The sequence below is a fragment of the Schistocerca piceifrons genome, chromosome 6 (genome assembly GCF_021461385.2).
Source record: "Schistocerca piceifrons isolate TAMUIC-IGC-003096 chromosome 6, iqSchPice1.1, whole genome shotgun sequence".
NCBI classification, from domain to species: Eukaryota; Metazoa; Arthropoda; class Insecta; order Orthoptera; family Acrididae; genus Schistocerca; species Schistocerca piceifrons.
Genome location: NC_060143.1, coordinates 81,215,353 through 81,230,313, shown reverse-complemented (window position 1 = coordinate 81,230,313; position 14,961 = coordinate 81,215,353). Strand labels below are relative to the sequence as shown.

Below are 14,961 nucleotides of genomic sequence, written 5' to 3'. Positions count from 1 at the left end.
TGTTCCACTCATGTATGGAGTGCAGGAAGAACAAGTGCGCGGTATGAACAATTGCTTGAATGCCTCTGTGCCTACAGTAATTATTCTAACCTTATTCTCTCACAATCCCTATGTGAGCAATATGTAGGAGATTATATCACTTGAGTAACCCTTTAGAGCCAGTTGTTGAAACTCTTGTTAGTAGGCTTTCCCGGGATAGTTTACGACTGTAAGTTCAGTTCATTCAGATCTCTATGACACTCTCCCATGGATTAAAAAATAACCTGTGACCATTCGTGCTGCCCTTGTTTGTATACGTTCAATATCCCCCGTCAGTCCTATCTGGTACAAGTTGCACACACCTGAGCAATATTCTAGAACCAGTTGCCCGAGTGATTTGTAAGCAATCTCTTTTGTAGATTGATTGGCACTTCCCCAGTTGTTGTTTTTGTTTTCAGTCCTGAGACTGGTTTGATGCAGCTCTCCATGCAACTCTATCCTGTGCAAGCAGCTTCACCTCCCAGTATGTACTGCAGCCTACATCCTTCTGAATCTGCTTAGTGTATTCATCTCTTGGTCTCCCTCTACGAATTTTACCCTCCGTACTGCCCTCCAATACTAAATTGGTGATCCCTTGATGCTTCAGAACATGTCCTACCAACCGAGCACTTCTTCTAGTCAAGTTGTGCCACAAACTCCTCTTCTCCCCAATTCTATTCAATAACTCCTCATTAGTTATGTGAGCTACCCATCTAATCTTCAGCATTCTTCTGTAACACCACATTTCGAAAGCTTCTATTCTCTTCTTGTCCGAACTATGTCGTCCATGTTTCACTTCCATACATAGCTTCACTCCATACAAATACTCTCAGAAACAACTTCCTGACACCTAAATCTATACTCAATGTTAACAAATTTCTCTTCTTCAGAAATGCTTCCCCAGTATCCTACCAATAAACCGAAATCTACCATATGCTTTACCCACAACTGAACCTATATGATCATTTAATTTCGTATGCCTACATCGTGCTACAGCCAGGTATTTGTATGAATTGGACGATTCTGAGACTTATTGATATTGTAGTCATAGGATACTATGTTTTTGTGGTTTTGAGAAGTGCAAAATTTTATATTTCTGAACATTTAGAGCAAGTTACCAATCTCTGCACCACTTTTAAATCTTATCAAGATCTGTCTAAATATCTACACAGTTTTTTTCAAATAGTACTTCATTATTAGATAACTGCGTCACCAGCAAAAAGCCTGATTTTACTATCAATATCATCTGCTAGGTCATTAATTTACACCACAAACAGCAAGTCATCAATCCAGTCACAAATTTCCAAATTTCACTTGATACTCCATATGATTGTACTTTTGACAATACGTGTAGGTGTGATACTGAGTCAAATGCTGTTCAGAAATCAAGAAATATACTGTCTACCTGACTGCCTTGATCCCAAGCTTTCAGTATGTCATGCAAGAAAAGTGCAAGTTGGGTTTCACATGATCCATGTTTTTGAAATATATGCTGGTTGGCACTGAGGAGGTCATTCTGTTCGAGATACCTCATTATGCTTCAGAATACGTTCTATGATTCAACAACAAATCAATGTCAAGGATATTGGACAGTAGTTTTGTGATGCAAGAACTGGGCACAGTTTTTTGTTCGAGATATCTATGGTAAGATTATAGTTAGAATATGGGCTAATTCTGCTGAAAATTCAGTATAGAATCTGGAGCTTGTTCAATTTTAATGGTTTTGGCTATTTCTCAACACCACAGACACTAATACTTTACTCATTCACCTTTTCAGTGGTATGAGGATTAAGTTGGGACAATTCTCCTGGGTTGTCCTTTGTAAAGGAACATTAGAAAACAGAGTTAAGCATTTCAGTTTTTGCTTTGCTACTCTAAATTTCAGTTCCTGTCTCATTCACTAAGAACTGGACACTAACTTTGGTGCCACCAACAGCCTTTTCAAATGACCATAATTTCTTTGAGTTCTGTGAAAAGTCATTTGACAATATTCAGCTACAATAGCAACTGAAAGCTCTCGACAGCCAAATGCATTTCATCTCTCCATCTATAGCCATACACTTGGTTTTACACTTATTATGCAGTAATCTGTGTTTGTTTACAGTGACTGTCTGTCATGGAGGTTTCCTTCCATTATGAACTGTTCTACTGGGTACATATCTACCCAGTGCATGGTCAACTATTCTCGTAAACTTGAGCCAGAGTTCCCCTACACATTCCTGCCCTGTGAGAAAGATTCAAGTTCCTCACTGAGATATTTTTATCTAGTTTACTGGCCATAAATATCTTTCTGTTGTACTTTGTACTCTGATAATCATTAGTGCCACAACCGCATCGTGGTTACAGATACCAATTTGAATGTGGACATCTTCAAAGATGTCAGGTCAATTTGTTGTGATTAGATCCAAAATATTTCCATCATGAGTGGCGTTTCTAACTATTTGTGCTAGGTAGTTTTCAGAGAAGGCATTTAGTAAAGATTAATAGGATATATTGTCATGTCTACCACTAACAAAACTGTAATTTTCGCAATTAACTTTTGGATGATTAAAATCTCCATCGATGATTAAAGTATGACTGGGGAAGTCCTGTACAAGTGAACTGAGGTTTTATGTGACTTTTTGGTTACATCCAGGGACGAGTCTAGTGGGCCATACAAGGATCCAATTATCATTTTATGCCCACCCCTGATACCGATTCTTGTCAAAACGATCTCACATGCAGCATCAATTTCTACCTTGGTGAATTTGAGTTTTTTGTGCAACAAATACACCACCCCAATACACCACCTTCATTTCCCATTTGCCTATCCTTTCGATACGCACTTACATTTCCCTCCAAATCTCATTGCTACCAATTTCAGGTTTCGATCAGTTTTCTGTATCTAGTATTATGTGAGATTCACTGCTTTTCAGTAACACTTCAAACTCTGGCATTTTGTTGAGAATACTGCGGCAGTTTACCATTAGGATTTTAATACTCACAGCTGTGGGATGCATTTCTTTCGATCTTACACTGACACTTCAGGATTTCCTACAGTGTATTATGGAGACAGTATATTGTGACAGCCAGCCAGAACCATAAAAATATGAGAACTTAACACTGCCCAAATGGAAAGGAGCAGAAAGGAAAAACAAGCCCCACCTCCTTGCAGGGCTGCCATCCTACATTCGTGTTTTGTGCTTCCATGAAAGCAGAACTGACGTAATGGCCATAGGGATCACGGATTCCTTCTGTTGTCACAAGAGTCACATTTGAATTCCTTTATGCACCAGGATTAGTCTCTTACTCATTTCAAAATAAGAAAAACAAGCAATCCATAAAACAAACCAAACTGGAGTACACGAAGCATTTGGCAAAGGCTACAGTGCAATTTTTGCTGCGCTGGTAATGGTAGTTCAGGCTCGAACTCTACCGGTATCTTACACAACCACACTTCAAAGCAATCCCCATCTAAAACTGCCATGATATAGTGTCTGTATAACAACAAATATCAACCGTTTGGTTTGATTTTGTTTCTTACTATCATACGGTATATCGTATAGTTATGAGACTGAGGCATTTAATGAGTCATTCATGGTGTTTCGTTATATTACTATACACCACACTAGTTTGTGTTTGTGTGTCAGGACAAAGAAAATTTACCATATATATCAATAACAACAATTTTACTTATTTATACACATTGTACATGAATTATTCTAGTTTCCAACAACATTTGAATTTTTAAATAGTATTTTATGCTTCATTCTACAATTTTAGTGTAGGTCTTTGATGTCATAAAATACAGAGCAGTTCCAAATAGTATGAAGCAGTAATGTAACAGCTTACATGCATCCTGTGCGATACACCTTTTCAAAGAATATTTCCAAAAATGTTGAGGTTCCTGACACACACACACACACACACACACACACACACGCACACACACGCACACACACGCACACACACGCACACACACGCACACACAACACAACACAACACAACACAACACAACAGTCAATAAATCAAGGCTTCTGAACAGAAATTTACATGTTTGCCTATTCTTTGCTCCTTCCACAATTCTCATAATAATTTTTTCCCTCTCTCTGAAAAAATAATGTTATCGGTAAATTTGTTTTCTCAGAGATAATTCTATTTGACAACTAATATTTAATACGCATTGTATTAAGTCTTTTTAATACCATTCTAACGTAAACAAGAATGTTTAACTTTGTTGTCACAACATCCACATGATTTGCCTGTGCCAAATTTTGTTCATACGAGCACCATGAAATGTAGTTTAACCCCGAAGAATGCAATAGACATGGATATGTCTTGGGCTGTCACTCAAGACGCCGTGCACAATTGCAGAGTAATTGATGGCTGTATGCTGTAAGAGATTATTTATGCAGAGCTGCAATTTGAATTTAGCTAGAAGAAGTGTATCAACAATCATTTGTGTGTGTAAAGCTCCCTTATGTTTCTGTGAGGCACATAAATTTTAAGATTCTATTGATCGAGAATGCTCACTGCAAACTATTTATCAGCAATGCAACATGATGTATATCTCTATTGAGCATCAAAATAATTATCTTATCATTTAACATTAACTGCAATAGGAAAAGTCTGAGAATCTTTATACAGTGTACTTGAAATCTATACTTGATAATGTGTATCTACAACAATAAGAGACTGGCTATTAATACATGTGACAGACCTCAAACACTTTTCTAAAAGGAAGCTTCTTTCTATAATTTATTTCACATTTAAGATCATGAGCTATCAATGTAGTGAAGATAAATGCATTATTGCCAAAACTGTAAAAGAAATGTTTCACTATATTGAAAAATATGTAAAAATTGCAGGCTTCTGGACAAGAATTACTTTTATTCCAGATGAATTGTGGCAAGATATAACAGTCAAAATAAAACACACATAGCCTTGAAATATTGCAGAGGGGAAACTGCAATTACTTTCTAGTGCAATTAACTGATATTGTGTTATTGTAGCCTTCTACTTACCCAAATCATGTGACAGTGCTTTCTAAGAAAAAAATGATACAAATTTTAAAAAGTTAATAAAATCACAGATATTACAAAAGTGCTTATACAACTGCATCTCAGTCCAAACCTGAGGGTGTTACTTTTTAGCATAATCACAGTCTGTTGTCTTTGTGAACACCTAACAATTACAAATGTGAAGACAACTGGAGACCAGAAGCATAGAAAATGGAGTGTTGGTGCAAGCATTGACACATTGTAAGAAGTATTAGGAGACGTAGACCTGAAATGTAGACAGAAGAATAAGGCAATGCTCACTAGACTAAGACCATCTACACCTGAATTGTACAGATTATTTTATTCTTACTGTAAATGATTTATTCCAAAAGCTAGGAAGTTTTATTTCTCTTTTTCGTGCGGCTGTTGATGACTCAAAACATCTGCTACCTGGTGAACAGTCTGCTCGCTTCCTAATTACGATTCCTTGTGTGTGTGTGTGTGTGTGTGTGTGTGTGTGTGTACTTAGATGTCCAGAGGTTTTTGGACAGCAGGAGAGGAGTCTCTAGACACAACTGACGATAGGTGCCTGCTGCTTCATGCACAGAATGTCACACAGTTGATTGAGTCACTGCTACTCATGTCTGGAAGGCTCTCCAATGCAGGTCATTGAGCAATAATGTGAAGAATTCTAGAGTGATGAATATGTCATTGTCCTGCCACTACATAAGGAAGCTATCATACCACAAGGTCATCAGCATTGAGAATTTCAACATGATAAAAGACATCTGTTTCAACTGGTGTGGAGTATGCTGTACAACACAATATGCAATGGCTTTCATAGTCCAAATGCACATGTAGGTACAGAGCACCTTCAGCCTATTTCTCTTGTTGCTTAACAAGATCTCAAGACCTGGACACTGCCCATACAAATCACAAGAATCCATAGGAAAAACCTCTTATAAGTTACTTCTTGCTGATTACTAACCGGTTACACCGACACTGTTGAAGGTGGCAGAGAATATGCTGTTAGAAGAATGGACAGCTGCAACAGCATTTGTGGCAAATGCTGCTGCTGTGGATGCCACAGGGGCAGGCGCTGGCAGCGGGCGGGCTGCTGTGGTAGAGCTGGTCGTAGTCGTCGTAGATTGCTGTAAAAGTGATAACAGTTGAGGTTAATATTCGGTTGTACGACTCATTATTTCACTGATCATTTCCAGTGCAATACCACCTAACATTTAGCACAAAAATATTAATTTTCCACTAAGATAGTGCTGTATCATTTTAAAAATGCACATTTACATTATTTTATTCAAAAAATCCAAATTCTCTCTCTCTCTCTCTCTCTCTCTCTCTCTCTCTCTCTCTCTCTCTCTCTCTCTCCCCCCCCCCCCCCTCCCCCCTCTACGAAGAATATACCTGAATCTTAACAGTAACATAATGTGTTGTGTGGGACTTCCCACACAATGGTAAGGAGAGGTGGGCTAAGAACGATGCAGCAACCGTCATCGTAGAAAAGCTGTACAATAGCAAAAATGCTTAGCAAACAAGCCAACAAAGGAAACAGAAGATTTACTTTTTGTATTTTTTTAGGTGTACAAAGAGCCTTTACAAATAATGCAAGAGGAGAGTCCAGATCAGCACCCTGACAAACATTAAAAGAAATGAATGTGGACAAATTTAGTAAAATGGAAGCATATACGCAAAGAAAGTGGGTAAAGATGAAAAATGCTGCATAAGAAAATAAAATGTAAGGAAAACGAGAAAGGAGCACTAAAGATGCCACAGGAAATTGTCACTGGTTGGCCACTTACGTAAAATATGGGCGAGCCGGTCACCCTGTGAACAAATTAAGAACCTCTCCCTAAAATCTTAGTAAAACCATTCGACAAGTCACAGAACTTTAAAACTTTAACCACATTCATTTGAGTATTGCCTAAAAGAGATGACAGATCTGCTGGCAAGTCAGCCATGGCCCGCTTGGTCAGAAAATAAAACACAATCTAATAAAACGTGGCACACAGTGACCTGGACACTCCAAGTACTACACATTGGAGGGTCCTCTCACCGGAGCAGGAAGCCATGCATCACAGGACTGTGGCCTATATGAAGCAAAGTGAGGAGAACCTCGTCCCGTCTATGTGGCTGGAAGGAAGTACACCACAGACACATTGTGGCCTTGACTAAACGAAGCTTATTGTCAGTCATTTCCAGCCACTCATCCTCCCACCGACGCATGACTCGTGAGCTCCACCTCCTTCCCCAGTTGTTTTAATTGGAGGAGGGCAACCTGGATGGTCTGGACTATTTTATCTACTGGATACAAATGTTGCAATGAGTGAAGGGCACTTAGTGAATCACAACAGACAAGAAATTTAGGACGGAAAGAGCAACTCATCTGCTACAGTGCCCGCAAGATCGCAGACAATTCTACATCAAAGACAGTAAATGCTTGAGGCAGTTGGACTTCGAGGACACGATCTGGAAAAACAACAGAGCAACCAACGGAATCCCTGTTTTGACCCATCCGTAGAAACAGCTACATAGTCGTGGCGCTCAGATAAAATGGCAGAAAATGTTGCATTAAAAATGGAAGCAGGAGTGCAATCTCTCTTGTACCACACCAAATCTAAATCACTCTGGGCCTCTTCAGTAACCAGGGTGGCAGGAACTAAAACCCTGGATTTGGGGACATACGGGCTCCACACTGAGGGACTCCAGCACACGTTAAAATGGACCCCAAACGGCATCATGGCTCGTGGACGGTAGGAAAAAAGGCACTCCAGAGGCAGACGAGCAACAATATGGTGTGCAGGTGAAGTCAGAGCTGTGAGGAACTTACAAGCATGGCTCACCAGGAGCAGCTGACACCGGATGGTAAGTGGCAGTTCTCCCACCTCAGCACAGAGGCTTGCTATGAAACTGGTCAAATAATCACCCGTGGCCAGTTGAATCCTCGCATGATGGACAGCGTCAAGTATCCACAAATAAGAGGGCCTTGCTGACCCATACACCATGCACCCATAGTCCAGTCTCGAACGCCCAAAAGCTCGATAAAACTGGAGGATGTGTGCCCTGTCCACTCCCCAAGACCTGTAGCTGAGGCACTTAAGGATGTTCAGTGCTTTCAGGGTTCTAGCTTGCAAGTAGGTATGGCAACCAGTCAAACCTGAGGCCCAGAAATTGCACTGTCTCTCTAAAATGTAGGATAGTGTCCCCCAATACGCAAGGCAGGCAAATTAAAAGGACGACGAGAATGACTGAAATGCACACACACACACACACACACACACACACACACACACACACACACACACACATGCTCACTCACTCACTCACTCACTCACTCACTCACTCTCTCTCACCGGTAGAAATCTGAAAACCAGTCTTTGCAGCCCACTCCTCTAACCGCCGCACTGTAAGTTGCAACTGACGGCTCACCGTTGCAACACTGGAAGAGGAACAGCAAACAGCAAAGTCGCCCACAAATAAGGAGCACTGTACTAGACTCCTTACCATAGATGTTATACTTTTGATGGCTATGGCAAAGAGGGTAACACTTAAGACACTGCCCTGGGGGACACTATTCTCCTGCTGAAACTGATCAGACAGTTCACACTGTCAACTCAGGTCCGAAAAACCGCTGAGACAGAAAAGACCGAATGAAAGTGGGGAGGTGGCCATGAAAGCCCCAATGATGCAGTTGTGCCAGAATACAGTATGCCTTACTGATATCAAAGAATATGCCGATACAGCGATGATGACGGAGGAAAGCCTGCTGAATAGCTGCTTCTAGGAGGGTTATGTTGTCTACTGTGGACCGAAATCTTCAAAATCTACACTGAGAGTGGCTAAGGAGTTGCCTGGTCTCTAAAAGCCAGTCCAGACAACAGTTAAGCATCCGTTCCAGGGTCTTTCCTACACAGCTCATCAAGGCGATACTCTGATAACTACTGGGACATGTGCAGTCCTCTCCTGGTTTGAGGAGAGGGATTAGAACTGCCTCCCTCCAAGAGTTGGGGAAGACACCTGTCTGCCATATTAGATTTAAACATTCCAGGAGGATTTCCTTCGATACCACTGGTAGATGTCGAAGCATGCAGTACCAGATGTGGTTGGGACTGGGTGTGGTTTCAGAAGTCTCAGTCAGTGCTGATTCGAGCTCCCACATGGAGAAAGGGCAGTTGTAGGCCTCAGAAATGTTCAACATGAAGTCCAACTTTTCCCACTCAAAGGCCGCACGGTAGTGACGAAATGCTGGATCCTGGCTTTCATTGGCAGTAGTTAGTGCAAAATGCTCGGTCAGCGTCTGAGCAATGTTTCTACGTGTTGTTTGGAGGTACCCCTCATTCAACACTGCAACTATCGGTAAACGGCTGTGTTTACTGGAAATCCTCCAGACGGCTTCCCATACTTTTGTGGAACAAGTGTAATGGTTGATGGAATCTACGAACTCCTGCCATGAGACACGGTGAGCCTTGGCTCTCACAATTCGAAAGGTTGAGAGATTGTCTGCTGTCAGGCGGCATTTAAACCGTCTAAGAGCTGCACGCCCGTTCTGGATGGCTAAATGGCACTCTTCTGTCCACCAAGGGACAGGTCGCCTCTGAAGAGGGCCCAAAGACATTGGTATGGACAGATCGGCAGTGTGATGGATCACATGTGTGATGTGATCCACCCATTCCTGGACGCTGTCACGATGTTCAAACACAGCCAACTGGCCGAACAGCATCCAGTTGGCCCTGCCGATCATCCACGTTTGGGGTTTCTGTTCCAGCAACACACCATGGTGGGTGTTGGACTCACAACTATGCGGCATCGGCGGAGCATCATGTAGCAGAGAAGCTCCAATCGCGTGTGGCCTGTGTATCAGCTGCCAACTGTCTTGTATTGCAGCAGCAGAGGGCAATCGTGGTAGGGAGCCAATGGAGGCCTGGCTTACTGGGCGTGCTCCACTGGGTCTGCCGAATCCCACATGACCCCTATCGACGTCTGATGGAACTTTGCAATTCCATAACCAACTTTATGCCTGTGGAGTGGTACTGATACGTGATACCACAACATGTTACAAGAATGAACTGCCCTGACTGTATGACTCTGGCTAAATGAAAGCATCTTTTTTAATAGCATTCACATACCACCAAGACTTAACATCACTCACAGACGACATGCATTTGGTGGATTTCAATAAGTGTTCAAGGAGTTTAGCTGACTGGAATGTGGCGGACGTTACACAGTGAACATCTGTTTTCCATCGTATGTACAAACTCAGTTTGTCACTTCCAATATCTGACAGTGCAGCTTTGTTAATCAACCACATGGCTACACCAGCCAAAGAATAAGTATGCATCAAATGGAATTTTGATCTCTTTAGACCAAAGGCTCAATAACAAGTAAATTTATTAATTATTCATGGTAGTTGAGCTCCGTGGCTGTGGACTGCATTACTTGAAGGAAAACAACAATAAATAACTGGATGATGTATTTCTTCAAGAAATAAATTTGATATGTCACAATGGCAGGAATGAAGTAGTTATTTTTCCGTGCAAGCCATGAAGAACACACCACACAAAAATCATAAAGCACAGAAATCATAACGATGAAACAAATGGATCCAGCCTATGCCACAGTTCCGAAAGTAGTTGTGTAGGATACTTGCGATGGGATTTGCTTCTCTGGTAACTACTACAGGTTCTGACGAAAGAATACTTACATTGCTGACTCTTGGAATCACAGAATGACAAAAAGATGAACTGGATATGGCAAAATAGCAACAAACTGGTCCTTACTGAAGGAAGTCTGATGATATTTGGACTTGCTGTGCCACTACAACAAATAGGCTAAGAGAAAGAAAAGCACAGATGTAGAAGAAAATCACATTCTTTCCTTTCCTATTTCACCTTCTTCGTAGGGTTATTCTCTTTTTCACAGTATAACACATCTGGCGTATTTGACAAAAGCTAATTCACTAAATTTTGTCCAGTGGTATTCAAAGTGAAACTACTTAGTAAGGGTGACACATTTCTTTTTGCTTAACGTCTGTTTACTTTCGAGAACTTTAATACCTGGCAAAATAAGAGGTAGCAGGTTGTTGCTAATTTCTTTCTTGTTTGTCTGTCTGTCCAGAAATAATGTTCACTTGCGTAACACTTAAAAACTCCCACAACTCTGAGCCTGAATAAAAAAATAAATAGTTTTGTATTACAGGAAAACTGAATCAAGAAAAATAATAAATTGTGGCCAGCACTTCCATCTCATAACAAGCATATAAGCAATTTCACACACTGAAACCCTATTTAATATATGACTTATTTTAGAGTGTTTTCTAACCTCCTCACAGTACTTTTTGTAGAAACAAGTGGTAGAGCAACTGAGCAAAGTAAACTAAATTCTGTAAGACGGATTACACAAAATGCATAGAATTTGGTTTTTGCAATTATTAAGAGAACAATTTTTGTTTCACAGTTGCCTAAACTAGTAATAAGAAAATGTATCACTGCATTCGTTCTACCTATAAATTTGTTTATCACTATAACTGAATTTCAAAAATTACTGTACTGTGACCTTTCTCTTAAGGAAACTAACAGTACAGTACCTGTACATTATGCCTGCCCACCTAGCCACGTGGTCTAATGTGCTGCTTCCCAAGCGGGAAGGCATGCTGGTCCCTGGCACGAATCCACCTTGCAGATCAGTGCTGAGGTCTGATGTGCCGGCCAGCCTGTGGATGGTTTTTAAGGGGGTTTTCCCTTACTCCGCCTCAGTTACACTATGTCAGTGATTGCTGCGCAAACACTGTCTCCAAGTATGCGTACACTGTGATTACTCACACAAACATTTGGGGTTACACTCGTCTGGTATGAGACGTTCCCGGGGGCAGGGGTCCACTGGTGGCCAAACCGCACAATAATCCTGGGTTCAGTGTGGCGCGGGTGGACTGCTATGGCCTGTTGTGGGGTTGTGAACCAGTGAGGGTTACAGTGGGACAAAGCCTCTGTCTTTCTAGGTCCCTGGTTTAAATACACAATACCTGTACATTAAGAATTCCTATCGGCAATACCAGGAACTGTCACCCTAAAGTAAGTACTTTCCAGCCACTGTGTTTCGTGTGTTGAGTTGTGGTCTTCAGTCCACAGACTGGTTTGGTGCAGCTCTCAGTTCTACTCTATCCTTTGCAAGCTTCTTCATCTCCAAGTAACTACTGCAACCTATGTCTTTCTGAATCTGCTTATCGTATTCATCTCTTAGTCTCCCTCTACGATTTTTTCTCTACACTTCCCTCCAGTATTAAACTGGTGATCCCTTGATGCCTCAGAATGTGTCCTACCAACCGATCCCTTCTTCTAGTCAAGTTGTACCACAAACTGCTGTTCGCCCCAATTCTATTCAGTACCACCTCATTAGTTATGTAATCTACCCATTTAATCTTCAGCACTCTTCTGTAGCGCCACATTTCGAAAGCTTCTATTCTCTTCTTGGCTAAACCATTTATCATCCATGTTTCACTTCCATACATGGGTACAATCCATACAAACACTTTCAGAATAGACTTCCTGACAAATCTATACTCGGTGTTAGCAAATTTCTTTTCTTCAGAAACACTTTTCTTCCCATTGCCAGTCTACATTTTATATGCTCTCTACTTCGACCATTATCAGTGATTTTCCTCCTCAAACAGCAAAACTCATTTACTACTTTAAGTGTGTCATTTCCTAATCTAATACCCTCAGCATCACGTGATGTAATTCGACTACATTCCATTATCCTCGTTTTGCTTTTGTTGATGTTCATCTTATGTCCTCCTTTCAAGACACTGTTCAGTTCCTCTTCCAGGTACTTTGCTGTCTCTCACAGAATTACGTCATCGGCAAACCTCTCAAGCTTTTATTTCTTCTCCGTGGATTTTAATTCCTACTTCGTACTTTTATTTATTTATTTATTTTGTCCAATATACAGAAAGAATAACATCAGTGATAGGCTACAATCCTGTCTCACTTCCTTCCCAACCACTGATTCCCTTTCATGCCCTCTCGTCTCTTATAACTGCCATCTGGTTTCTGTGCAAATTGTAAATAGCCTTTATATCCCTGTATTTTACCCCTGCCACCTTCAGAATTTGAGAGAGAGTAATCCAGTCAATATTGTCAAACACTTCCTCTAAGTCTACAAATGCTACAAATGTTGGTTTGCCTTTCCTAAACCTATCTTCTAAGTCAAGTCGGAGGGTCACTATTGCCTTGCGTGTTCCAACATTTCTACAGAATCCAATCTGATCTTCTCCAAGATATGCTTTTACCAGTTTTTCCATTCATCTGTAAAGAATTTGTGTCAGTATCTTGAAACCCCCCCCCATGAACCATGGACCTTGCCGTTGGTGGGGAGGCTTGCGTGCCTCAGCGATACAGATAGCCGTACCGTAGATGCAACCACAACAGAGGGGTATCTGTTGAGAGGCCAGACAAACGTGTGGTTCCTGAAGAGGGGCAGCAGCCTTTTCAGTAGTTGCAAGGGCAACAGTCTGGATGATTGACTGATCTGGCCTTGTAACAACAACCAAAACGGCCTTGCTGTGCTGGTACTGCGAACGGCTGAAAGCAATGGGAAACTACAGCCGTAATTTTTTCCGAGGGCATGCAGCTTTACTGTATGATTAAATGATGGCGTCCTCTTGGGTAAAATATTCCGGAGGTAAAATAGTCCCCCATTCAGATCTCCGGGTGGGGACTACTCAGGAGGATGTCGTTATGAGGAGAAAGAAAACTGGCGTTCTACGGATCGGAGCGTGGAATGTCAGATCCCTTAATAGGGCAGGTAGGTTAGAAAATTTAAAAAGGGAAACGGATAGGTTGAAGTTAGGTATAGTGGGAATTAGTGAAGTTCGGTGGCAGGAGGAACAAGACTTTTGGTCAGGTGAATGCAGGGTTATAAACACAAAATCAAATAGGGGTAATGCAGGAGTAGGTTTAATAATGAATAGGAAAATAGGAATGCGGGTAAGCTACTACAAACAGCAGAGTGAACGCATTATTGTGGCCAAGATAGATACGAAGCCCACACCTACTACAGTAGTACAAGTTTATATGCCAACTAGCTCTGCAGATGACGAAGAAATTGAAGAAATGTATGATGAAATAAAAGAAATTATTCAGATTGTGAAGGGAGACGAAAATTTAATAGTCATGGGTGACTGGAATTCGAGTGTAGGAAATGGGAGAGAAGGAAACATAGTAGGTGAATATGGATTGGGGGACAGAAATGAAAGAGGAAGCCGCCTGGTAGAATTTTGCACAGAGCACAACATAATCATAACTAACACTTGGTTTAAGAATCATGAAAGAAGGTTGTATACATGGAAGAGGCCTGGAGATACTGGAATGTTTCAGATAGATTATATAATGGTGCGACAGAGATTTAGGAATCAGGTTTTAATTTCCAGGGTCAGATGTGGACTCTGACCACAATCTCATGGTTATGAACTGTAGGTAAAAACTGAAGAAATTGCAAATAGGTGGGAATTTAAGGAGATGGGACCTGGATAAACTGAAAGAACCAGAGGTTGTACAGAGTTTCAGGGAGAGCATAAGGGAGCAATTGACAGGTATGGTGGAAAGAAATACAGTAAAAGAAGAATGGGTAGCTTTGAGGGATGGAGTAGTGAAGGCAGCAGATGATCAAGTAGGTAAAAAGACGAGGGCTAGTAGAAATCCTTGGGTAACAGAAGAAATATTGAATTTAATTGATGAAAGGAGAAAATATAAAAATGCAGTACATGAAGCGGGCAAAAAGGAATACAAACGTCTCAAAAATGAGATCGACAGGAAGTGCAAAACGGCTAAGCAGGGATGGCTAGAGGACAAATTTAAGGATGTAGAGGCTTATCTCACTAGGGGTAAGATAGATACTGCCTACAGGAAAATTAAAGAGACCTTTGGAGATAAGAGAACGACTTGTATGAATATCAAGA

At 41.1% G+C, this 14,961-nt stretch overlaps 1 protein-coding gene across 1 annotated transcript in view; it reads right to left on the bottom strand.

Moving 5' to 3' along the window:
* The window catches only part of LOC124802599 (protein numb), a 235,952-nt gene that overhangs the window by 20,287 nt on the left and 200,704 nt on the right, over positions 1-14,961 (bottom strand). Inside the window, exon 10 of the mRNA XM_047263479.1 lies at positions 5,986-6,148. Coding sequence (XP_047119435.1) covers positions 5,986-6,148 — 163 coding nt within the window. The remainder of the gene's footprint in view (positions 1-5,985; positions 6,149-14,961) is intronic.